At 45.3% G+C, this 26,627-nt stretch overlaps 1 protein-coding gene across 3 annotated transcripts in view; it reads left to right on the forward strand.

Annotated features, from left to right (window-relative positions):
* RASGRP3 (RAS guanyl releasing protein 3) overlaps nt 1-26,063 on the forward strand; it is a 643,233-nt gene extending 617,170 nt beyond the window's left edge. For all 3 annotated transcript variants that reach the window (XM_086926878.1, XM_086926879.1, XM_086926880.1), the window contains 2 exons: nt 14,207-14,574; nt 24,194-26,063. In XM_086926878.1, coding sequence (XP_086783004.1) covers nt 14,207-14,574; nt 24,194-24,202 — 377 coding nt within the window. In that variant the 3' untranslated portion in view covers nt 24,203-26,063. The remainder of the gene's footprint in view (nt 1-14,206; nt 14,575-24,193) is intronic.
* The last annotated feature ends 564 nt before the right edge of the window (nt 26,064-26,627 follow it).

A 26,627-nucleotide genomic window follows, 5' to 3' on the forward strand; every position in this document is an offset into this window, starting at 1 on the left:
CGAGGCATGCCCGGATGCCCCTCCGTGAGAATGTGCACGATGAGGCACTAGGCGGGCTTACCCACGCACAGCCCAGGTATTTGACGTCACCTTAGTTTCTCCACCTTCTTCTGGAGCGTCCGTTTAAAACAGCCTAGGGCATTTAGCTTTCAAGCCCAGGCTGTACGAGTTTGAATGCCACTCAATACCAGCTACCCCAGTCTTCAGTATCTCGCCACTGGGTGAGGTGGAGCCAGCAAGGTTCACAGACCACACCTCACCCGGTGACGAGATGTGAAAGGGTGGGTTAAGGAATTATGCGAAAGGCTCCACAGACAAAGCTATTTCGTCAGTCTTTGGCATCAAGTTAGGCTTGAGTTATTGTGTTTACAGCCAGCCCAGGATGTTCCCTTTCAAACTTAGCCCTGCATATTTGAGAATTCATCCGATCCTGCACTGCGAGCTGCCTGAACACCATAAATAACGTAGGCAGATAAATGTGGGAGCTGCGTCACATAAGGAACGGAAAGTTCCGTACTACAGCCAGACAGACAATGCAAAAATCACAGCAAGTTGAGGACAGGGCCGGACTGAGAACCAAAACCGGCCCTGGCAAAGTGCTCGGCCGGCCCCCTGGGGGTACGACTTTCGGCCGATTTTGTTACAGGGACGATTTTGCAGCTATGCTGCAAAAACGGCCCTGTAATAAAAACGGCCCCCAGGGCCCAAAACCGGCCCCCACCCTTGCGCGCACCGGGGGATTGCCCGGTGCCCGCAACGGCCAGTCCGGGCCTGGTTGAGGAGAGCTTCACTTGTGAAGCAGGAAAGGCCCTGGAAACATTATCATACAAGTAGGGATGTGACTCGCTAAGTAGAACAGGTTTGTCTGAGGTGAGAAATGTCCAAACCTGCATTATGGACGTCTTGGTTTAGTGAAGTTAATCAGGCTTGAGACCGGTTTTCATCTTTCTACCACGCCACACAAAAAGCTGTAAATTTTGGAAATATTAATAAAGGTGTGGTGTAAAAGGCTGTGGAATTGGGGAGCCTAGTTAGGGTCTTGGGGTCAGCTTAATTAACATTCTGTGATTCTGGGCTAATAACTTAGAGGCATATTATCAAGGGGGTTTATCTCCGCTTTTTTAGCTTTAAAAGCCAAGAAAGCGGAGATAAAATTATCTCCCTATTACCTAGCTGTTGCTAACACCAGTTAGCGACAGCTAGTAGGAGATAGCGTCCATCTTGGGCCCCGCTTTGCATGTCAGTGATATTAATGACATGCAAAGTGGGCGTGCCAAGATGTTAGCGACTGAAAACAGTCCCTAACATCGCTATCTCCTATTACCAACTTTTGGAGATATTCTTGCTAAGCGCGAATATCTCCAAAAGCTAACACCTGCCCTGAGCAGTTCTTAGCCATGTTATCCAATGGGAGGTGGATACCATGGCTAAGAGCATTAGCTCGGTAATGCATGAATATCGCTGACTTTGCAGCGATATTCATGCATTGCGGCGATTTTTATCGCATTTGCGATAAACCTTGGTAATACCAAGGTCTATTTGCGGTAAAAATTGCCGCAGCTCAGCTGTAAATTTTTGTCTCTAACCAAGCAATAGCGATAATTATCGCTATTGCTTGGTAATATGCCCCAAGGTTCCTAAGCGATAAAAATCGCCGCAGCTCGGCGATAAAAATATCCCCGCTAAACCAACATAGCGATACTTATCGCTAGTTGTTGGTAATATGCCCCATGAGTTGTCTGAAATTCAACCTGCTGTCTTCAATAACCTATTTAAATAACTGAAAATATAACAGTGAGTGGCAACGGCAATGTGAATTAGATGAATGAGTAGAAGGGTAGTTAGATGAGAATGTGTGATTGAGTGAGTGAACGAGTGTGAGTGGGTGAACAGCAGAATGGGTGAGTGTAGTATATGGCTCAGAGGGGGAATGAGAGGGTATGGGTAGATGGATGAATGTGAGTTGATGAGAAATTGTGATGAACATACGTTGGTAATACTGGCGAAGGCTTGAATGAAATCTGGTCTGTCACTGGCCTCTTCACTCTTAGCTGGGTCTGAAGGCTCATTGGACTAATACATCCACTAAGGCTTCTGACATGGCTGATGATCTCCACTCAACCTTTCATCCCTCTAGGTCGATAAAAGAAAACTATTGAGTTGTGTAAAAGGGTGTTCAACCTCTCTTCCCAAACACACTTTCCCTGAGAAAATCAGGCATCAGGTTGCTCACTATGCTAAATTACATTGTGCAATCCTGTCGATGGACTTCCGCCTCACCACTTTTTGCAGGCACCAGCCTCAACTGGTGAACATAAGAAATGTTTTTATTTCTCCTTTCTTTTCTGACTTTGCATGTGTGCTGTACTGTGCAGCACACATGCAAAGTAGGAAATGTTTTAAAGTGTGTCTACGCACAGTATGTTGTACAGAAAGGGTGCCTACCTGTACCAAACTTATGGTAGGCTCGAGCACGTAGCCTAGCACTGTGGCACTAAGATGTGTGCCTGGCGCCGGGCAGCTGAAATCAACGCCAGCGCTAGGGAGAAGAACAGAACTACGGGGCATATTACCAAGCAATAGCGATAATTATCGCTATTGCTTGGTTAGAGACAAAAAAATACCGCTGAGCTGCGGCGATTTTTATTGCAGATAAACCTTGGTATTACCAAGGTTTATCGCAAATGCGATAAAAATCGGCCGCAATGCATGAATATCGCTGAAAATCAGCGATATTCATGCATTAGCGAGCTAATGCTCTTAGCCATGTTATCCACCTCCCTTTGGATAGCATGGCTAAGAACTGCTCAGGGCAGGTGTTAGCTTTTGGAGATATTCGCGCTAGATAGCGATGTTAGCGACTGTTTCCAGTCGCTAACATCTTGGCGCGCCCACTTTGCATGTCATTAGTGATAAATATCACTGACATGCAAAGTGGGGCCCAAGATGGTCGCTATCTCCTACTAGCTGTCGCTAACTGGTGTTAGCGACAGCTAGGTAATAGGGAGATAATTTTATCTCCGCTTTCTTGGCTTTTAAAGCCAAAAAAGCGGAGATAAACCCCCTTGATAATATGCCCCTATATCTTGGTAGATATGACACTCTCCCTCTCCCTCCCTGTCACACAGCGCAGTGCAGCATTTTTGGCTGCTGCGCTGCATTCCTGACTTTCTATGTATATCTGGGTCAAAATGCCCTACAAATTGCACACCCAGTAACCACCGGACCCTGCAATAATGCTGTTTTACCAGATGTGCAATTTGCACCTGAAACCATCCTCATCAGAATTGGAGTCTTACTTGAAACCAAATGTTTCGAAAAGGGGCACAACAAAGTTAAAAAAAAAATCCATCATTATATATTTATTTTGGTGTTCCCCTTTTAAAAATTTTTGGAAGCTCATTGTCTATGCTCAATTTGGTGTCATGAATTGTCAGTTATTGAGTCTAAGCTCTTGAATGTTCTTATCGCTGCCTGATTGAAACAACTTCTTGCTTGATGACAGCTAATTGGAGCAGGCGAGTCATGTGACTGAACAGCAGCACCTTCTCTGTTCACACAAAATGTGACAATGGTACAGGTGATGCCAGTGGCGCAGTAAGAGTGCCATGGGTTCTAATGCCAGGAGGAGAAATGGTCCTCCTGTCCCAGAATGGGACGGAAAAACGACCATCATTTGGATGTAGAGCGGCCCTCGCACCCCTTTGCCACTGTACTTGCAGCACTGTTGATAGATACGCCCATGTATCATTTCTAAAAAGTACAACCAACCAGGGCGTGCGAGGTTGGTTTTAGTGAGTCGAACGTCACCTGCAGATGTAATTTGAGAAAATGAATTTATCTATCAGTGCCTCATTTGTATGCAATAAATGAATGCTTTCTAAATGCAAAAGGCAGTAATTGTTTGTTTTAAAAAAAAAAGTAAACTAGGGAACCATGGCTTTCAAGGCCTGCATTCAACGCCTCGCCTCACAGGGGTAGTAAGCGCTGTATACATTCTTTTTTTTTTTTTTTTTACAACTCTTTATTCATAGCTGTGCGGTTCAGGAGAGAAACATTTACATTTGAACACATTGTTACATCAGCCACTTTTTCCGTTTTTTCTCCCCCAAACATAACTTCCTACCCCTGCAGGGTGATCTTCGAGACATGTACATTGTGATGTGTAATATATTGTCATTGAATGTTTTTAGCATAATACATCTTCTCGTCACTTATTACAGATCAGCAGTATATCTGCCACCTCATTCAATATTACTGTAGGAATAAACAAAATAACTCACCCAACTTCCCGTCCCCCTCCCTCCACCCCCACCCACGTTCTAACCCCTCCCGTCTCCTGGTGGGCACAGGATCCCTTTTGAGCTGACCCCAATCTTCTCTACCTTATGTGTACCTTATCATGTGCTGAATCTTAGTTTGTCGTGCGGTTACTCAGGAACTACCAGATCTCACCAGATTGACCTCAATACTGTTCACTGCCCCTGCGATCCATGCTCGGGTGCCGGGACTAGATCTATTTCTTCCAGCGCCGTTAGCATAACCTCCCAATCCTGTGATATAGGATATTTCCGTTGACCCCGCGCCTCCTGCCTTCGGAGAGCTAATCCTTCTGCTAGTCCCCATTTTACCACCTCCGCCTGCCACAAGGGTGTCCCCGGCGGTCTAGGGGATTTCCACCTCATCGTTAGCGCTCTGACTGCCAGTAGGAGTGCCAGATCAAGTAGTTTCAGTTGGGCCTTCAGTGACTTAGATCGCCTACGAAACCCCAGTAGGAAGGGCAATGCTTCTTCTGGCACTGGCAAATGCGTAACCGTCCGTAGTGTCGGGCACACCTCTGACCAATACCCTCGTATTCGTGCACAGGACCAGACCATATGGAGGAACCCAGCCTCGTCTTCTCCACAACGTGGGCAACAGTGGGGGGAGTTCGGAAACATTTTATGTAGCCGTTTTGGGGTCAGATATGCTCTGTGCAGGACCATCACCTGTATAAATCTGAACTTAACGTTTTGTGAAACCCGCCTAGGATGTTCCAGGATCAGCTGCCACTCTTTCTCTGTCAGTATTGTGTCTGTGTCTTGAACCCAGGTATTCTTAAGTGTCGTGATCGAGACTGCAGCATGCGTCCTAATCCCTGTATAGAGCCAGCGGACCAAATGTCCCCCTGCTCCCATGTAGTATAATAAATGAACTAGTTCATGTTGTGCAGGTTGGAGTCATTGTGGCGCCCAGATGGTTCTGATGTAGTGCGTGACAGTGGCATGCAACAGGTAGAGTCGGGGGGGGCGCCCGTGACTTGCAAGAAGGTGTCGTGATCAAGTAGGGTATTGTCACCAAAAAAGTCACCTACTCCCGTTATCCCAGCTGTTTCCCAGGCGCGCAGTACTCTGTCCGTGAGCCTACCGTGTGCTATTGGGATTCCCAGTAAGGGGATATTAGCCGCGTATGCTACAATCGATGAAGTGTATGCCAGGGCTTTCCGCCAACATGTCAAAGCCGCACGCAGAAGCGGATGGCATTCTGTGGGGATTCGGCTTCTCGTAAGTAGGAGGGCGTGTAGTTCTCCCCGGCTTAGCCTCTCTGGTGTGTAGTCAATTTCGTAGAGATTCCGACCTGCCGTCCAGTAGGACAACCACTGGAGCTGGCTAGCATAATAATAGCCTCGGAAATCTGGGACCCCCAATCCCCCTGCTTAAGTCCCCAGCTGCAACTTGCGAAGGCTAATCCGTCTTCTACCAACACCCCAGATTAAGCTAACTAAGAGTGTGTTGAGTGTATCAAATATTTGTTGAGGCAGGATTACAGGGAGATTAACAAAGAAATACAGCATACGGGGGAGCATTACCATCTTGGATATCACAATTCTGCCCATTGCAGATAAGGGCAGAGCAGTCAAGAAGCCCACAGAATTACGAAGATGCGTAATGGCTCGTTTATTGTTCCCGTCAATTTGATCGTCCTGCGACCTATATACCTGGATCCCCAAGTACTTAAATGTAGTCTGAGCCACCGGGATGAGGTAAGCTCCAAAGGGGATGGAGGCCGGGCTTGGCGTGTCCCTGAAATAGAAGCATTCGATTTGTCTGGGTTAATGGCCAGACCCGAAATCCCCTCAAACCGGTTAAAGATCTCGTATATAGCAGTGTGGTCCGCCTCCAGGTCTTTGAAGTATAATAAAATAACGTCTGCGTAGATCGATATCAGGTTATGTGGTTCTCTAATCAGGATGCCCATCTGCTCACCCCGGGCACGCAAGGCTATAGCCAGGGGCTCGAGGGCAAGGACAAATAAGAGCGGGGACAGGGGGCAGCCCTGTCTGGTGCCACGGTGTACTGAATAACTATCGGAGACATGCCGTCCTGTACGTGCTCTAGCCGAGGGGGCTGTGTAAAGCAATCTGATCCACGCCAGGAGGGAATCCGGGAGCCCGTACCTCTCCAAGGTTGCAAACATAAACGACCAAGACAGCAAGTCAAATGCCTGTCTGAGGTCCAATGCTATACAGCCAGCCCTGGGGAAGTCCCGTGGCGTAGTCGTCATGAGTGCGTGCAACCGCCGTGTGTTCAAGGAGGTGCTCCGTCCCAGGAGGAACCCACACGGATCCCGATGGACAAGGGTAGGAAGATACGTTTGCAATCTCAAGGCGATTGCCTTGCTAAGTATTTTATACTTGGTGGAGAGCATCGACAGGGGCCTATAATTTGTCATATCCAAGGTATCCCTGCCAGGTTTTGGTATAGAGACAACTAATAAAAATTATCAGTAGGAGAGGCACAGCGTTTTACCAAATTTAAATCAATATAAAATGTTAACTTATCAATGCGTGCTAGTGAGGTTAGTGCAATGTCCAAAATGCGCAGATAAACATATGATAATATAACCAAGCGAAACCGCTTGTCCTCAATGCACTGTTGCAAATCCTAATGGGAAAATTTTAAACTCAATTTCTCAAATATATCTCAAAGCTTCATATGAAAACATCAACCAGAAAAACTGATTTTTCTTTTTCATTGCTTATTTACTGAAAAAATTATTTTAGTCCTTCAGAACATTATTATGTGTCATAACATTCCATACAAATTAATGTTACAATACTTTTTTAGAAATCCATTTTCTTTCTCACAAGTTGCCCATGCCCAATGCATTTCGGGCCACACGGCCCTTCGTCAGGGGCTGTACCTGGAAAACATAAAAAATATATATACATTCACAACATTGGTCGACCTCCAACGTCTTAGTTTACAATATATAGCAACACTGCTTAATGAAGAAATTGATGGCAATGTATATGTTTGTTTAGTGCTTGTTCATACTGTGCATTTAAACTCTGGGTGACAAATAATAATAACTCATAAAGAAGCAAAGTTACGAACTAACTATACATGATTGCTGGTAACACATTGTCAGCGATATCTACTCACTTGTGAATGTGGAAAAAGTAGTGAAGATAAAATAGAGATTCTAATCGTTCCAACGTGATTACCCTCTGGTGTGACAATCTGGTATAAACAACAAAAAATGAAATGACAAACTACACTTTTACTACACCTTAAACGTTTGGCGAGTACGATAGACACAAAAAAGGGTCACCACACTGACCTGCGTGCTAAAAACGACGTTTACATGATAAAGGGAGAGCCGAACGTGTTCCGTGATGCCAAGTGCCTGTGAAGCACGAAAATATAATCAGCAGTCTGTGAGACATGAGTACGACCCATTCATCAAAGAGCAGTAACACTAGCTAATCACAATCACACAGTAGACTGACCTCTCTTAATGTAAACTGTAATGCAGGTTCACTCTTTGCCTTGTTCGGAATCGCTTTCTATGTTTTGTAGTTCCAAAATGGATTTACGGTAACTGTTTATACTCTGAAAAATACCAACGACAAAACATATCAAAGAGAAGTTCCGACCTGTATGACGGCGTGTCCGTACACCGATACGTAATAATACACCGTACCTTAAGTAAAGGATTCGACAAAGCTCAGTGAAGCCCAACGCTGTGTGTCTTCTTCTCAAGATTGCACCCGGTGTGTTCAACTAACGTGGGATCGCGCATGCGTATAAGGGGAACGATATGGTGATCGAAAAAGGACTAACACCGCTAAGAATGGGACCTTGATGTGTGAAAAAGTGTGTACGCCATGTTGGAACATGTGTTTGCTGATAACACTCACAATCATGTGCCAATGCCTTTTTTAAATAAACGGATGAAAAAGAAAAAACGTAAAATAATTTGTACCCTGATAAACCAATTCATTGATGGAGAACCCCAAAGTTTACACAAATTACTTGCACAAACATATTATTGTCGTTATGCAATATTCCATGAAGCACATTTTTAAAAAAAATGAAAATACGAATAAGCAGGAATCCTCGCCTCATGCATTCAACTTTTGAGCAGTGATCACAGGTAACAAGGTAAATCCACTCTGTCATTGATCCCTTTCGGATCTTGTGTGTCCAAACGCTTAATCCAAAATACCTCCCTTTGGAGTAATGTTTTGGTGATGCTTTTCCCGGGTGTGGGTACAACAATTTCTCCAACCTTTCGTCCAATCATGGTATTCCTACACAAAAGATACTACACATTTTCTACAGAAATTGATGAACATTCAAACAAAATCAGGAATGATAATGTGTACCTTAGATGTTAAGGCTTTGTATACCTCCATCCCTCATGTAGCAGGAATAGAGGCTGTGGAATGGGCACTTCTTAAACAAGAGGAAATACCGGTGAACAAAATATTCTTGTTGGAACTCCTCCATTTTTGTTTACATCATAGCTACTTCAAATGGGATAATGACTTCTATTTACAGAACAAAGGAACATCAATGGGATTTTCTGGAGCCCCGGCATATGCCAATACCTACATGGCTAGATATGAAGAAATGTTTCTTTTGAATGACGACAATATAATCCTATATTGTCGCTAAATCGATGACATTTTCCTAATTTGGCAGAACTCTAAGGAAATGCTGGAGCAAAAAATATTGCTTTTGAACACATACGATGAGAACATTCAGTTCACAAAAAACATTGACTTGAAAGCTATCTCATTTTTAGATGTTTTGGTTAAAATAGAGGATGATGTTATTCATACTGAAGTCTATCACAAAGCCACTGACAAGAACACTGCATTAATGTACAACAGTTTTCATTCGAGGAATTTGATTGACAATTTACCATACTCCCAAATGCTGCGAGCAAAAAGGATCTGTTCAGAGGATGATACACTAGAAACTAACTTAGACACCATTGTAAAGAGATATGTATCTAAAAAATATCCTATAATTCTACTGGATAAGACAAGAGAGAAGGCACAAAGTCAAGTCAGAGACTCTTTGCTAATCAAAAAGCCCAAAGAAACAGAAAAAAGACAGGTATTTGTTTCCAAGTACTCCACGAGTTCAAAAGAAATTAAGAATATCATCCCATCGCCATTGGAACTTATTAAGCAATGAGACTGACTTTAAAGACTTGTTTGTAAACAAACCTATTTTTGCCTATAAGAGATCTTCGAACATTAAGGAGTTATTAAAATTCAAACCACGAGAAACTCAAGTAATTTACAGAGGAACAAGAAGATGTCAAAATTGCGTCCAGTGTAACAATGTGATAGTGTCTAACACAGTGAAACACCCATACACAGGAGAAACAATTTTAACTAAGCACAATGCTGATTGTAACACCATAAATGTGATCTACGCGATAAAATGCCCCTGTGGTCAGTTGTACATAGGGAAGACAGAACGCAAAATTAAGACTCGCATCTCCGAGCACAAGAGCACAATTCGCAATAAAAACCCGAACAGTAGTTTGGCAGCACACTGGGAGGCTAACAGACATACAATCGCTCAAGTAAAAATTCAGGTTCTCGAAGTTGTTGTACCCACACCCGGGAAAAGCATCACCAAAACATTACTCCAAAGGGAGGTATTTTGGATTAAGCGTTTGGACACACAAGATCCGAAAGGGATCAATGACAGAGTGGATTTAGCTTGTTACCTGTGATCACTGCTCAAAAGTTGAATGCATGAGGCGAGGATTCCTGCTTATTCGTATTTTCATTTTTAAAATAAATGTGCTTCGTGGAATATTGCATAATGACAATAATATGTTTGTGCAAGTAATTTGTGTAAACTTTGGGGTTCTCCATCAATGAATTGGTTTATCAGGGTACAAATTATTTTACGTTTTTTCTTTTTCATCCGTTTTTTAAAAAAAGGCATTGGTACATGATTGTGAGTGATATCAGCAAACACATGTTCCAATATGGCGTACACACTTTTTCACACATCAAGGTCCCATTCTTAGCGGTGTTAGTCCTTTTTCGATCACCATATCGTTCCCCTTATACGCATGCGCGATCCCACGTTAGTTGAATACACCGGGTGCATCTTGAGAAGAAGACACACAGCGTTGGGCTTCACTGAGCTTTGTCGAATCCTTTACTTAAGGTACGGTGTATTATTACGTATCGGTGTACGGACACGCCATCATACAGGTCGGAACTTCTCTTTGATACGTTTTGTCGTTGGTATTTTTCAGAGTATAAACAGTTACTGTAAATCCATTTTGGAACTACAAAACATAGAAAGCGATTCCGAACAAGGCAAAGAGTGAACCTGCATTACAGTTTACATTAAGAGAGGTCAGTCTACTGTGTGATTGTGATTAGCTAGTGTTACCGCTCTTTGATGAATGGGTCGTACTCATGTCTCACAGACTGCTGATTATATTTTCGTGCTTCACAGGCACTTGGCATCACGGAACACGTTTGGCTCTCCCTTTATCATGTAAACGTCGTTTTTAGCACGCAGGTCAGTGTGGTGACCCTTTTTTGTGTCTATCGTACTCGCCAAACGTTTAAGGTGTAGTAACAGTGTAGTTCGTCATTTCTTTTTTTGTTGTTTATACCAGATTGTCACACCAAAGGGTGATCACGTTGGAACGATTAGAATCTCTATTTTATCTTCACTACTTTTTCCACATTCACAAGTGAGTAGATATCGCTGACAATGTGTTACCAGCAATCATGTATAGTTAGTTCGTAACTTTGCTTCTTTATGAGTTATTATTATTTGTCACCCAGAGTTTAAATGCACAGTATGAACAAGCACTAAACAAACATATACATTGCCATCAATTTCTTCATTAAGCACTGTTGCTATATATTGTAAACTAAGACGTTGGAGGTCGACCAATGTTGTGAATGTATATATATTTTTTATGTTTTCCAGGTACAGCCCCTGACGAAGGGCTGTGTGGCCCGAAATGCATTGGGCATGGGCAACTTGTGAGAAAGAAAATGGATTTCTAAAAAAAGCATTGTAACATTAATTTGTATGGAATGTTATGACACATAATAATGTTCTGAAGGACTAAAATAATCTTTTCAGTAAATAAGCAATGAAAAAGAAAAATCAGTTTTTCTGGTTGATGTTTTCATATGAAGCTTTGAGATATATTTGAGAAATTGAGTTTAAAATTTTCCCATTAGGATTTGCAACAGTGCATTGAGGACAAGCGGTTTCGCTTGGTTATATTATCTTATAGAGACAACTAATGCCTGCATCGTCGATTCAGGCAGGTGTCCCTCCTCGAGCGCCGTCTGGTATACTTTTTCCAGTACCGGCACTAGCAGAGTAGGTCGCGTAGAACTCCACCAGGAGCCCATCCATACCCGGTGTTTTATTGCGGTTAAGGGATTTGATGGCAGTCCGTATTTCGTGCTGTGTGATAGGCCCTCCTAGTGCCCGCTGGGCGTCAGCCGTCAAAGTCGGGAAGGGGAGGTTGTTAAGGAAGTCGGACACTCGGTCCAGGTCTTCCCGATCAGGGGGGGCATACAGCGCGGTCAGATGGTCATGGAACGCTCTGTTGATCTCTAATTGCGTACGAACTAAGTCTCCCGCTTGCGTACGTATTTGGGTTATCACCGGAGGGTCAGGTTGGTCCCGCACCAGGTGGGCTAGTAATGACCCTGATCTGTCGGCCTCCGTATGTTGTCGGCCTAGGTATTCTCTATGGTCTATGACTCGCAATGTTTCCAACTTGTTGGCATGATCTATATTCTCTTTTTGCAGCTCCCCTCTCTTCTCAGGGTCTATGCTCGCTTCCCTTTTGAAGAATCTTTAACCGAACTTCTTTCCTGCAGAGTTTCTGGCGAATTTCCTGTCGGGCTCCCACCAGTTGGCCTATTGCCGCACTGCGCACCACAACCTTCATGGTGTCCCACACCACCAGATTAGAGGTGGCGGAGTCCCAGTTTTCTATAAAATATTTACTGAGGGTATCGGACAAGGACGTCTGGAAGGGGCCGTCCTCTAGGAGGAGCAGGTTTAAGCGCCAAGTAGGAACCGGGGTCGGAACTCGGCCCCAGAGGAGGTTGAATGACAGAGGTCTGTGATCCGAAAAGGTTTTGGCTAAATACTCCGGATTCCCCACCCCCACGACATACTCTGCCTTTTCCAGAGGGGCGACAATTTGGGTCAGACACGGTACACCGTTTGAAGAGCTGGAGGAAAGGTGGATGAGCAGGGCCGCTTCGTGCTGGTGAAGGGCACCTTAGATGGTACACTGATAGTGCTTGGCTGTATTTATGCCCCAAACTTTGATCAGGACAAATTTTTGACGACAGTTGGTCTGGCACTTGTGGACTGGGCGGGCATTCCCTGGGTCTTAGGAGGTGACTGGAACATGGTCCTGGATTTAGGCCGAGACAGATAACACCCCCCCCTACAATTAGCTGTGGTATCCCGACTGACGGAGTTGTTCCAGACGTGGGCGGCAGGGTGGGGCCTGACAGACATCTGGCGAGCACTTCACCCGGAGACAAAGGAATATTCTTATTATTCACATATACACATGCTACACACTAGGATTGATAGGTTCTTGTGCTCCGCGTCGCTGTATACATTCTTTTGGTCTGTTTTCGATTCTAGACTACACGATGCACTGAAACACAGTGGTTGGGGTTGACGCAATATGAGACAATATATCAATAAACACAAGCTAGATCAACTGCAGCGCTTCTTTCTAATGAACTACCCAAGTTGAAATTAATTCAAAAAATGTCTATGTTAGAAACATCTCAAACAATCCTATCCCCCTTATATGCAACAATACCCCAAAGCTCCAACTTCCCCATTAAAATAAAAATTTCAATGATTTTATATTTTTTTTTTAGCGATTTAAAGTATTTCATAATTTCTGCATTTAATTGATGTATACTTCTTTCTCTATTTTGTGTTGTTTTGAGGTTTAACTCGCAGAAATTGCTTAGTTTGGGGTATCAGACTTCCTGTAGTGATTCTGCGGGGTCCATAGAAGTAAAAAGGTTAAGATAAGAACCACTGGACTTAGGGACATGCCCTTAATGATAAAGCAAATGGACTATTTGCTAGACTTTTGGGAATTGAAGGAAGACAGAGCACCTACTTCTTGCTCCCGTCCAATGACTCAACTGGAAGTTTCGCTCATATAAATATAGAAAACCACAAAATATCACTTCAACAGATACACACACCCAAAAGCACAAGTGGATATAATTTATTTTGGATTTTACTGGATATTAACAATTGCTCTGGTCTCACAGAAATGATTATCATCACTCCAGTCTCGCTGAACTTTTCCAGAAGTAGATCAGATCTTCAGGGGTGACGTTGCTTACTTATGCCTACATAAAGGAGGCAGGAAGCTTTATTTACGAGTAGAGCCCTGCCCCAGTGAGTCCACCCTGAATATCCAGGTCTGGTTCACATTTTCTATGAGACTTCCAACGAATATTAATGACTGGCCAAACAATAACAAATTCCAATTGTGTTATTGCTCTAAACCGTTGTTTTAAAATTCGCAAATGAGTGCAAATTCCAATAGAAATTAACGGTTTGACTGTTTCAACCACTTGAAAAATGTGCTTCGATTGTTCAAAGCATAGTTGACCTTTTGAAATATAAATTCATGTACTGTTTCATGAGCTGTGAATAGGAATTAGGAATCTAGCAGAACAAACTGTATGCAAATGACAGTTTAATAACTAACAACAAGCAATACCTACAAAAAAGAGCTATTTATGTTTTGTGTAATATTTAGTCGTGATTCCATTCCTGCTTGAGAATGTTGCATTGTGTAATTAAAAGAAGTAAAAAAAAATATAGAACTCTGAAAACTAAACGCTCTCCCGCCCCTTTCCCTGCAGCTCAAGATGGAGTCTTTGAATTTCCCTCTGTGACGACAGAGAGCCGGGGCCTGGACAGTCGCGGCATCACCCTGGTCACAGGCTCCTCCAAGAAGATCTCTGTGCGCCTCCAGCGGGCCACCACAAGCCAGGCGACGCAGACTGAGCCTCTGTGGCACGAGCCGGGCTGGAACGACTCCGGATCCCACACCTTTCCCAAAATGAAGACAAAGTTCTCTGGAAAACTGGGCAAAAGTAAAGGTTTTGCCAAATGGGAAAATGAGAAGTCCAACATGCAAGCCAATGCCGACCTTGCTGAGGTGCAGATTATAGACTGTGGTGTTGATCAGAATGGAACAGAATCAGGACAAGAGAAGCAGGAAGCTGAGGTTTGTTAAAAACACAAATTCAAACGTTTGCAGAATAGTAAAACATTACCAGGGTTTTGCAGACTTAGAAATACCTGTTTGTTAGAGGTTATTTGCCATGTGTATTTCTGGAGATTGAGGTGCTTAAAGAGTAATGAACACAGCTAGGGATAGAGAAGGCTGCAAGGCTTTGGGGAAGGCTGGGAGGATGGTGTAGAGTACCTTGACTATGTCGATGGTTTTTACTCATACAGGTCCCGCCATATGTCCTTACAGTGCTTTGCTAGGTCAATCAATCAATCAATCAGGGGTTTGTGAATCGCGCTCCTGTAGGTCTCAAGGCGCAGGGGCGTGCAGCTCGGAATCAGCCGAAGAGCTAGGTCTTGAGGCTCTTCCTGAAGGTGTGCAGATTGGAGGAACATCTGATGTTGAGCGGGAGCTTGTTCCAGGTCTTTACCCCAATGTAGGAGTAGTCACTGCCTCCCGCTCTGGCTCTGCAGATGCGTGGGGTTTTGGCAAGGGCAAGGTCAGTGATGTGGAGGTCTCTCTTGGGTACGTGGAAGAAGAATCTTTCATTGAGGTATGGATTCCGGTGTTGTGGAGGGATTTGTAGGCTTAAGTGAGTAGCTTGAAGGTGACTCTCTTCTCAACGGTGAGCCAGTGGAGGTCTCGAAGGGTGAAGTGTTCATGTTGTGTGATGCCAACGACGAGTCTGGCAGCTGTGTTCTGGATGGTTCTGAATGGTCTAGGTGCCTTCCTCCCTTTATTTTGATGCCCAAGTGTTCTTCAATCTGTTGATCCAATCAATCCCCAAATACTCCTGCTGCTTCACTGTGGTACTTTGTTTGAGAACAGACGGCTGAGCACTCTGGGGGATAATGGGAAGAATCTTCAGCTGCCACACACCATATTTTAGGAGTGCATAACAGATCATTTTGGAGGTTAGTCAGGCGAAAATTGCAGTATAGAAAGGTCTATGTGTTAGGGTTACTATATAGACATATAACGCAATAGCGGAGGTTGTAGCGCCTTCTTTTGGTTTGCAGGGCAAGAGTACCATTCAGCATGCAATCTCAACCAAGAGGCCCCACTTACAGGCGGCTAGGTTCCATTCTCCAGAGTTTATTTAAAAGGTAACTATTGCAGCTAGGTAGAAATGTAATAAAAACAACCAAGGCTTGCTTGGAATCCAGGTGGACAATGCATTTGGGGAGTACATCAACGTCCATCCTGCACCTCATTCTCTTGGCCCTATGGCTCACACACATCAATAAGGGAATGTATCATCTTTACTGCCATCTGATGAGGCACATAGACTTGTCCAGGGGTTATTGTGGCTGCCAGGGTTCCACCTAGTTGAGACAGTGGCTCTGTAAGCAATAAGGCGAAAACTAATCATGTATGCAGATATTGGTGTCAGACACCCCTCTTGCCAAATATTTAGGTAGATCCTTGAGGGTCTATATTGGTTCAATCTAGACTCACTGGTTGGGGAATGTATGGCATTTGGTAATGACAGTAACCAAGGGGCATATTATCAACAACTAGCGATATTTATCGCTAAAGAAGCTTATCGACATTTTTTTTTATCGGCAAGCATCGCCGGATTTTATCTCAGAGATAATGTGCTATTAGCAACGTTTATCTCCAATGCTATAAAATATCCAGTGCTAGCGGCGAAATGCGTGAATATCGCTGGAAAACCAGCGATATTCACGCATCATCGCCAATAGGGTCTTAACCTGAATATCCACCTCCCATTTGATATACAGGTTAAGAACTGGTCTAAGCAGGCGTTAGTTTTCAGAGATATTCGCGCTTAGCGCAAATTTTTTTTGCGCTACGCCTGCCTTGTTAATAGGTGATAGCGACGTTAGCGACTGCTTTCAGTCACTAACTGGTTGGGCACGCCCACTTTGCATGTCATTAGTGATAAATATCGCTGACATGCAAAGTGGGCCCCAAACCGCTCGCTATCACCTAAAAGCTGTCGCTAACTGATGTTAGCGACCGCTTGCTAATAGGGCGATTAAATTATCGCTGCTTTGCGGCCAAAAACGGCGATAATTTCATTTCGCCTGCCTTGATAATATGCCCCCAACTCTCCAACACTTTCCCTGTGCCCTGAGTATCGGTAGTAGCCATTATTGTTGACTCAGTGTGTATCATCCACTTGCTGCCCACCATGGATCTGATGGTTTGATTTTTCATTTTATAAAGCCCTCGAATGACCTGAGGCGTCTTCATGCCGCTGCTATGATGACTGAGGAATGGAGGGTTTGTCAGATCTGCTGGGTCAGATCTGCCAAGCCCTCACCTTCCTTTTCTCTTCAATTCAACTTAAAGGATGGGCTGCACGATGCAGAGAGCCCACAAGCATCTGGCTGCTGGCGAACAACAAGGCCTGGCGGTCCAGCTTCTGGTCCCCATGGATCCTCCTGTCTTTCTGGCCAGCCTGAGGGTGCTGCAATACTAGGCTTGCTCCCTTCATGGATGATGATAATTCCCTGCCCATCTTTAATAGGTCTGGTCAAGGCGCAGAACCCATGAGCCCTGCTACGTTCTCTAGAGAGACCAGATCTTGACTTCCGCTACTAACTAACTACATTACACATACCCTCATGCTCAAATGACCAGCCAGTCAGGTTGCAGTTGTACTCCAAGTCATCTAAATATGCCACATCGCAGTAGCTCTTACATCATCCTTCCTTCAATCAATCAATCAGGGAATTGTAAGCTACTCACCCATGAGGGTCTCAAGGCGCTGAGGGGGGGTGAGGGGTCCGCAGATCTATTTAGCCGAAGAGCCAGGTCTTGAGGGTCTTCCTGAAGGTGTTCAGGGAGGGGGCGTGTCTGATGTCTGCCGGTAGCTCATTTCAGGCCTTGGCTGCAATGTAGAGAAGGATCTTCCGCCTGCTCTGGCTCTGTGGATGCGCAAGGTTTTGGCCAGTGCGAGGTTGAAAGATCGGAGGTTTCTTTTGGGTACGTTGAAGTTGATTCTGTCACTGAGGTATTTGGGTCCGTTGTTGTGTAGGCATTTGTAGGCGTGAGTGAGGATTTTGAAAGTGACTCTTTACGGCACGGGGAGCTAGTGGAGACTTCGTAGGTGTTGACGGATGTGTTTGTGTTGGGGATGCCGAGGAAGAGTCTGGCGGCGGTGTTCTGTATTGTCTGGAGTTTGCGGAGTAGGGACTTGTTGATGCCGGCGTAGAGTGCTTTCCATAGTCCAGTTTGCTGGTGATGAGTGCGTGGGTGACTGTCTTCCTTAACTAAAGGGGGATCCACTTGAAGGTCTTGCAGAGGATGCAGAGGGTGTTGAGGCAGCAGGAGGTTTCGGCGTTGACCTGTTGGTTCATGGTGAATGATGAGTTGAGTACAATGCCAAGGTTTTTGGCGTGGTCTGAGGGGGTAGGTGGGCTTCCGAGGGCAGTCGGCCACCAGGTTCTGTCCAATGCAGAAGGGGTAGTACCGAGGACGAGGACTTCTGTCTTCTCAGTCTTGAACTTCAGGCAGATGTTGGTCATCCGGACTGCGACGTCTTGCTTTCCTTTCTGGAAGTTAAGTTTGGCAGTAGTGGGGTCTTTGGTGAGGGAGAGGATGAGCTTGGTGTCGTCAGCGTTGGATACAATGTTGTGGCTGTGTTGTCAGACGAGGGCTGCGAGGGGAGCCATGTAGATGTTGAAGAGGGTGGAGCTCAGGGATGAACCCTGTGTGACTCCGCAGGTGATTTTTGGGGGGTCGGAGTGGAAGGGTGGGAGTCTGATCCTTTGGCTTCTTCCGGTGAGGAATGATCGGATCCAGTCTAGGGCTGTTCCTTGTATGCCTGCATCAGGTAGTTTAGCGACTAGCGTGTGGTGGGAGACGGTGTCAAAGGCCGCTGATAGGTCAAGTAGGATGAGAGCTGTGGAGTGTCCTTGGTCCAGGAAGGTACGGATGTCGTCTGTGGTGGTGAGTAGGATGGTCTCTGTGCTGTGGTTGATTTAGAATCCGGATTGGGACGGGTCGAGGACGGCGTTCTCTTCAATTAATCGTGTCAGTTTCCTGTTGACTGTTTTCTCTGCCACTATGGCTGCGAAGGAGAGGAGCGAGATGGGCTGATAGTTCTTGAGGTCTGTGGGGTCAGCTGTGGGCTTCTTGCGCAGAGGTCTGACTTCTGCGTGCTTCCATTTGTCTGGGAAGGTGCCTGTTTTGAAGGTGGTGTTGATGGCGCGTTGTAGTTTGGGTGCGATGGCAGCCGCGGCTCTGTGGCAGATGTGAGGGGGCAGGGGTCAGTGGGGGCCCCTGTGTGGATGCTTTTCATGGTTGAGGTGGTGTCTTCGGCAGTGATCGGTGTCCAGTTGGAGATGGTGGCCTTGCTGGTGTTTCTAGGGGCCGGGGGCCATCTGTGGCGCCTGGTGAATGGTCGATGAAGTTGTTGTAGAGGTTTTTGATCTTGAGGGGGAAATAGGTTCCAAGCTTGTCGCAGAGGTCTTGGGATAGGGTGATGTCTGTGGCTTCGCTGCATGGGTTTGTGAATTCTTGCATGACACTGAAAAGTTCCTTGGAGTTGGTGGAATTGGCCAGGATTTTGCTGTTCCTCTTGGTGGCTCTGATCTGGTTATGGTAGTCCATCATGGCGTCCTTGTAGGTGGTGCGGTTTTCGGTTGTCTTTGTGTTTCTCCAGTTCTTCTCCAGGCATCTGCATGTGCGTCTGGCTTCTTGGAGAGCATTGGTGAACCAAGCGGCTTTCCTGGGGCCTTGTCTGTCAGGGTTGTGTAGCAGGGCGAGCTCGTCTGTGCAGTCGGAGATCCAGGTGTGGAGTTCTCTGGCTGCATCGTTTTCGTTGGGTGCCCAGGTGTGGTTGTCTCGGGTGAGGGTGGAGTTAAGTTGCTCGTCGGAACCTTGCTCCAGTTCCTTCGTGGTGGGTGTGGGGCTGGTTTGGGTGCCTTGGGTTTGTTGATGGCAAAGTGTACGCAGAGGTGGTCAGTCCATGGCGGGTGCATTGGGTTTCTGAATTGGACACTGTTTCCTGCTGTGAAGATGGGGTCGAGGGTGTGGCCTGTTCTGTGGGTCGGTATGTTGACGAGTTGTTTAAGTCCGATGCTGGCGAGTTTGTCACGAAGGACAGTGGAGTTGGGGTTGCTGGGGTTGTTGAGGTGGAAATTCAGGTCTCCAATGGGTATGTAGTTTGTTGAAGGGATGGCGTGGAGTGCGATGAAGTCGGTGATGGTAGTGGCGAAGGGTGTTCGGGGGCGGGGGATCTGTAGACGAGGGTTCCTCGAGTGTAGCTTTGGAAGTGCAGGTGTTCGGTGGGGGGGAGGTTTAGCTGGAGGTGCTGAGGCAGAGGGTGCCCTTGTGGGCAATTGCAAGGCCCACTCCTGGGTGGTTGGGGCGGTCTTTCCTCTAGATCTTGTATCCGTCTGGGATGGCGGTGCTGATGTTGGGGGACGGAGGATGCGTTGGTCCCGGTCTCTCTGAAGAAGGTGAGATTGGGCGAAAGAGAGTCGAGTAGGTTCCAGATTTCCATGGCGTGTTTGTGTACGGAGCGTACATTGAGGAGGATGCATTTTAGGGTGTCGCTGGTGTTGGCATCGGCAGTGTTGGAGGCTGGGGTGGCGGTGAGGGTCTGGCAGCAGTGGAGGCAGGAGAACTGGCCGTGGGTCATGTTCGGCGAGACCTATTGGCATTCTCTAAGTCTTCTAGGGTTGAGTGCGAGGAGGGTGGTGGTGTTGTAGCGATGGGTAGTGGGAGGTCCAGGGTTCCTGGCGCTGGCCATGGTCGGGTCAAGGATGGGCGCAGACGGGCTTGTCTTTGGCGATCCTTTGGCGCGCCGATGCAGTGGCCGCCATTAAGTAGGGGAGGTGTGAGCTAGGAGAGGATGAGAAGCGGGAGCGGGTGAATTCTGGGGTGGGGGATTCCCCGGGGGAATTCTGGGGGGAGGAGGAGCCGCAGGGGCAGCAGCAGCAAAAGGCGAAAGGAACAGGCAGGCACGAGAAAATAAGAACAGTGGTGGAATCAGAGCAAGACACAGATGGGCACACTAACAGTGGCACAACAGGGAAAAATTAAGAAAAAAAACAGCTGAGAAAGGTTATGGTGGTTGCAGGCAGTCTGGTCCCAGTTGGAGCAGGCAGCAGGCGCAGAAGCAGACAGCAGCCTCGAACCTCCCAAGGAGGAGGTCAGGGTCTGGAAGCAAGAGATGGCACAGAAGAGCTGCGGGGAGAGAGTGGACCTAGACCGAGGGTCGGAACTACATTGTAGCAGCTACATTATCAGCTTCATCCTAGGCCTCAAAATACTTGCCTTTTCTGGTGCTCAGCATGCAGTGCACTTGCTGCTGTCCTCACTCAAATATGCACACACAAACATGCCTGCAGGGAAGGTGGAACTTCATCACCATCTACCCACATAGACAAAGGTCTGTGCCACTTACCATCGCTCTATATGGCATTGGCATTTGTCCTACCGTCAAACAGCAATGGGACCTGCCTAACCTCAAAAATTCTTTGTTATGCACTCCTAAAATATGATGTATGCTGGGTGAAGATCGCACCACCATCCCCCAGAGTGGTCAACCATCTGTCCTCCACTACCCGATGCCATGTATCTTCACATAAAGGCGAAGACTTACAAGCCCCATGCGTAATTTTTGCGCCGTCGTTGCTGTTTTTGTGACGCAGCAGCAATGTAAAAATGCGGCCCAGTTACAACGTGACGCATCTAGGGAGATGCGTCATGTTGTAAAGCCATGCATCACATTATACTTGCGTCAGGTATATTGTTTGCAGTCTACTACACGCCTCGGTGACGCACTACGTGCGACGAGCTTGGGCCCCACAACGTACAAAACCAGAACAACATGAATTAGTACACCTCTTATACTACATGGGCACGGGGGGACACTTAGTGAAATGGTTATATGTTGGCATCAGGGAACATGTACCTTCGCCGATCGCTACACTCAGGGAGACCTGGACTGCAGACTCGGGCGAAAACATAACGGACAGGGAGTGGAAAATTATTCTAGGCCATCATAGACGGGTGTCCAGGAATGTTAAGTTTCAGTTCATACAGGCCATGGTTCTCCACAGAGCTTACCTTACACCCCAGAGGTTACATCGGATGTTCCCTGCCACCACACACTGCTGCCCGAGATGTCACCAAGACGAAGCACATATTCTCCACATGCTATGGTCATGCCCGAAGGTACACACTTATTGGGGAACGATCAAACATACGCTACACTCCATAACAACACTCCAGATCCCTGAAGGAGCGTCACCATGCCTACTGGGGAACAGGAAACGGCCCAAGACATGCAAGGCACAGCTGAGACTTATGGATCTGGCACTAGTGCTGGAGATCAGGGTGCTCACCATGAGATGGAAGTCACCCAGGGCCCCACAAATAGAAATGTGGCGCAGCGACTTACTGAAATGGGGCAAGGCAGAATCTGCGGCACTGTGAGACGAGGAGAGCAAGGGCCTGCGCAAATATCCTATAGCTCAGGAATGGGACTTAATGCTGCTGGAACTGGAAGAGATAGACCTGGACAGTTCGGGAGACCCGGTGGGGTGAACTCACATATGTAACGGGAGGGGGCCGAGAACCACGGGCACCATTGCGACTCACAAGGGCTAGACCAGACCTAGGGCTTTTACCAAATTCCAAATAGACAGAGCCACCTTGACCCGGGATGTGGAGTGCACAAGTGAGAACGACCAGGAGACAGAGGGTGGGTGGGCGGGTGGGGAAGGGGGGTCAGTTGGGGTGTGATACTTATGTAAGACACGATTCTGGAGTTTACAGAATACATATGGGAAATATCCGGGGATTGCTCTGACAAGCAACTTATAACTGAAATGTACTGCTCCCACAAATTAATGGTTATGAAAACGGAAAAGACTGATGTATGCTATGATAAGAAAATGTACAGCAATGTATGGTATCCTGTAACAGTCACGAATAAAGAGTTTTAAAAAAAAAAAGGTATATTGTTTGCAGGGTGGTTTCCCACGCAAAAAAAGCCTCATAGAAGTGAAGCAGTGAAATTTACAAGATTTCACTACGCCACTCCTAGGACGCCACTGCGTCAAAGCAGGCGTAAGGGGTGACACAGCACAATGAGGATAGGCCTCAACATGCATTGCTAAAGTTGGGTCGTGCTTTCGACACGACTCCAGCAATGTGTGACTTTTGCGCCAACAGGTGCGTCAGAATTTCTGACGCATCTGTCAATCCTTGCACCATGGTGCGTCGTATTTACAATACGGCGCATCCTTGGTGGCGCAAGTGTTTCTAGGGGTGGCGCAGGGAAAGTGATGCATCTCAACAGATGCTTCACTTTCTTGTAAATCTACCTCAAAGAATCTTGGGGCATATTATCAAGGCAGGCGATAAAATTATCGCTGCTTTAGCGGCAGAAAACTGCAGCTAAAACGGCGATTATGGGCTTGATAATATGCTCTATGGAATTCCAATTGAAGCCCATGTTAGATGTCCTTCACATCTAACATGGGCTTCAATTGGAATTCCATAGAGCATATTATCAAGTCCATTATCGCCGTTTTAGCTGCAGTTTTCTGCCGCTAAAGCAGCGATAATTTTTCGCCTGTCTTGATAATATGCCCCTCGTTCTGTACCGATAAGTTACTGCTAACTGCACTTTTACATCTTAAAGATCGCGAATGTGTTGACCTTTGTGTGTGTGTGTGTTTTTTTAATGTTCTCAGCTGGGTATTTCCATCTCAGGCCGTGTTTATGTCATTCATGCAGTACTTTGTGAGAAACGTTGAGGGGGCGAAGATAGGCTCGAGTTTGTTTCTTAGATATCTCTATTTACCCTTTTACGTGCCTTAATCGCATCTTTATGTGGTGCGATGGAAGTAGTGCGTCCACAAAAAGGAATGATCAAACCAAAGATAACAATCAGAGATGCCAAAAAACACACAAAGACGGCTCCGAACCATCTGCAACCATGTGTCACATGAAAACCACCTGGACAAATGCTAAAAGTTTTTGTCGGAGGATGTGCTATATGAAGCAATGTTTTATGGAATAATGCTGTCATCTAGTGGTACATTTGCAGAAATGTTTGTTGTATAAAAATATTAGTTTTGAGCCACAAAATCAGGCTTTTGTGTTTCGCGACTTCTTTCTCTGTTCTTTTCTAGGGAGAAAAAGATCTTAGAAAATGATAGGGTGTGTTGTAAGAAGGGGATTGTTTCCCTGGGGAATATAAATGAAGAACTTAGGACCAAGTTGGAGAGCTGTTTGTAGCTGGGCAGGGTAGTTATGCACCAATTTTGAGAGCTAGGTGGATTAGATTAAACTCTGTATTGGATTTTTTTTAGGAATTAATCCCTCATGTTTGCATGTGAGTGTGCCGTTCTTGTATCCTAGCGTTGCTCTTGTTGTTCGTTAGGGGTTTGTTTTTACTGTTAGGAAATGTCTGCGGTCTATACTGTGTGCAAGGGAGGGAGGGCCACACACACACTGCTTGGGGCCTTCCCTCCCTTACATATACGACCAATTATTGTTTGCAATAGAGATGTATCCTGTTTAATTTGTTTCATACATATATATGATCAAGGTCTGAGTGGAGACCGAAACCCGTTGGATAACGTCTTTGCTGTGAATTAAATAGTAATTTCTCTTGCAGGACAGCTGAACTCAGCGAGCCAAGAGCAGTCACCCCTGAAGGAAACACTGGAAATCCTGAGACTTTTTCCGAGTTGAGACGGCGCAGCATTTCACCCACAATGCACTTTTAGGTGGGTGGCCTGATCACTGAAGAGAATACTTGGAGGTCTCGCTTTCAGGAACAGAAGACATGATCGACCAAATGAAAGAGAAACAGAGTGCGCTGATCCAACATCTAGATCCAGAATATGTTCTCTATATGCATGGCCACTGTTACTGCTTGATGGAGATGATGTGATGAACTATCTTCTTACAAAGCACAGTGGAATCCATTACAGACACATAGGAAGAGGTATTTTCATCTACACTGCTACAAGGACCTGGTCTCTCTTGGACTCAGACTTTCAAGGGAATGATGAGGATGTGCTCCTGTTCAACAGGATGAATATCAGTCTCAGATACCATCCCAGCGTGAGCGATGCATTGACAAGATGTTTGTGAAGGACCTTGAGGTTTTGGACAAGCTGTTTATGAGTGGTTACCTCGGTAGTCCCTTCAGAGCATTTGATGGAAGGCCTGTTGACTTAACGTTCTGCTTAACGGGATCAAACTCTTTAGATCTTGTATGTCAGACCACATGATGTAGCCTTGTCATTGGATGCCTACTGCACCTACATGCAAGACGTGTATGGGCTGCCATCTTCACAACTACTCTCCATTGTTGAAGGCTTCCAACAAACCCTCAGGCTTCAAATGGACAATGTAGCAGTCTCTAGCAATAGGCAGATACTAGAGCAAGACCTGTAAATAAGCTACAACCCCAACGTATGCACTGCTAACCTATTTTGTGAGACTTGTGCCTAATGCTAAAATGTTTTCCAGCAACTATGTATCAACTATTGATCAATCTTATCTTAACAGTTTAAATCATTTTCTTTATTGGTTGCTAATGTAATATTTTGAATGCCTTTCATCAAAATTCACCTTGTGGGTGCACACCCTCTACATGCTTGCATTCGAGATGCAATTTGAACACTGCCCAATTCAAACAAAAATACTACAAGAGAAAAGACACGTTGTGCAAACTTTAAAACAGTTTTTGTTCTTGTAAAACTGCTTGTTCTCCTAAAACACAGTAGGCTCGATTCTAGGAAAGCTACGCCCATAGACATATGCCTATGATTGTAATAGTTTTAAAATTCTTTTGGGATTTAGAGGATTCTAGAGGTGCCTTTCGGGAAGTTGCAACAGGTTCCCAGGAGTATTTCTTTTGTTTATGGTTTTGTGAACTCCAGGTTAATGTGGAAGAAGTTGTGCATTCATAAATGAAGGTGGTGTATACTTATACATGCGTAAATATGGTACCCAAGTTTAAGTATACTTCAAACATTCATTTTTTTTTCTCAACCTAAAAAAGATTTTCCTTTTGGGGGAACATCCTTCCCCTCACTACCAACGATGGGGAAGTATTTCCTCCTCACTCCCACCCTATCTTCAACCACATCCAGGATGCAATGTGGCTGGCAAATATTTCTGAATACCCACAAGTGTATATTTGGTGGATGCCCCATCTCAGACAGACATCATTGCCATGGAATGTCACACAGCCCATCCCTGGAAACAAATGTACTCATAAGTAACACTGAAACATACTGCTCTAATATTACAGGTGAGCAAATTCATTTAAAAGAGTAAATTGAGTTATATGCACACCTAAGTTCCACTTAGCTCTGCAAATTTATGAATTCAGCCCAAGAAAGCTAACTGCCACTCAATAACTTTATATTGTTGCTGAATGTATGTAAGTCTGTGTGTGCATATATACATATATGTGTGTGAATGTGTGTGTATGTCACCACCATCATTTCTGTGTTTCATGCCTCCATAAACGGGACAAATATTTATATATATATATATATATATATATATATATATATATATATATATATATATATATATATATATACACACACACACACATTTATTAACATGTAAAGAGAAAGCAAGTTGAAAGAGATAGAGTGGAGAGAAGAACGTGAGAAGTGAGAGGGAGCGATCGAAAGAAAGACTGCATAATGGGCAACCAGGTAAAATCTTGTTAAATCGGATTTGTATCCATGGGCCCAGTTGTTCGATCTACAAACAGACTGTAACATGGAAAGTTGAGTAGGTGAGGCCATGATTTCTCTAGTTAGACTATACTGCAGCAACAACTTTGACATTTGCACTGCAGTGATAATTGTATGAATGCTGATGAGTTATTACACTGTATTTATTGCGGCACATTTACTTTCACTGGCATGGCATAAATAATATTCAAGGTGTATATTAATTGTCCTAGTGTCTATTGGGCATCTCGAGAATGATGGACTTAACTGTACTGTTAGTAGCCAATAGAGGAGGTCATTTTATCCAGCCCTATCAGATGTTTAATTGATATTTATTTACACAAT

This window comes from Lissotriton vulgaris, chromosome 6, assembly GCF_964263255.1.
Source record: "Lissotriton vulgaris chromosome 6, aLisVul1.2, whole genome shotgun sequence".
NCBI lineage: Eukaryota > Metazoa > Chordata > Amphibia > Caudata > Salamandridae > Lissotriton > Lissotriton vulgaris.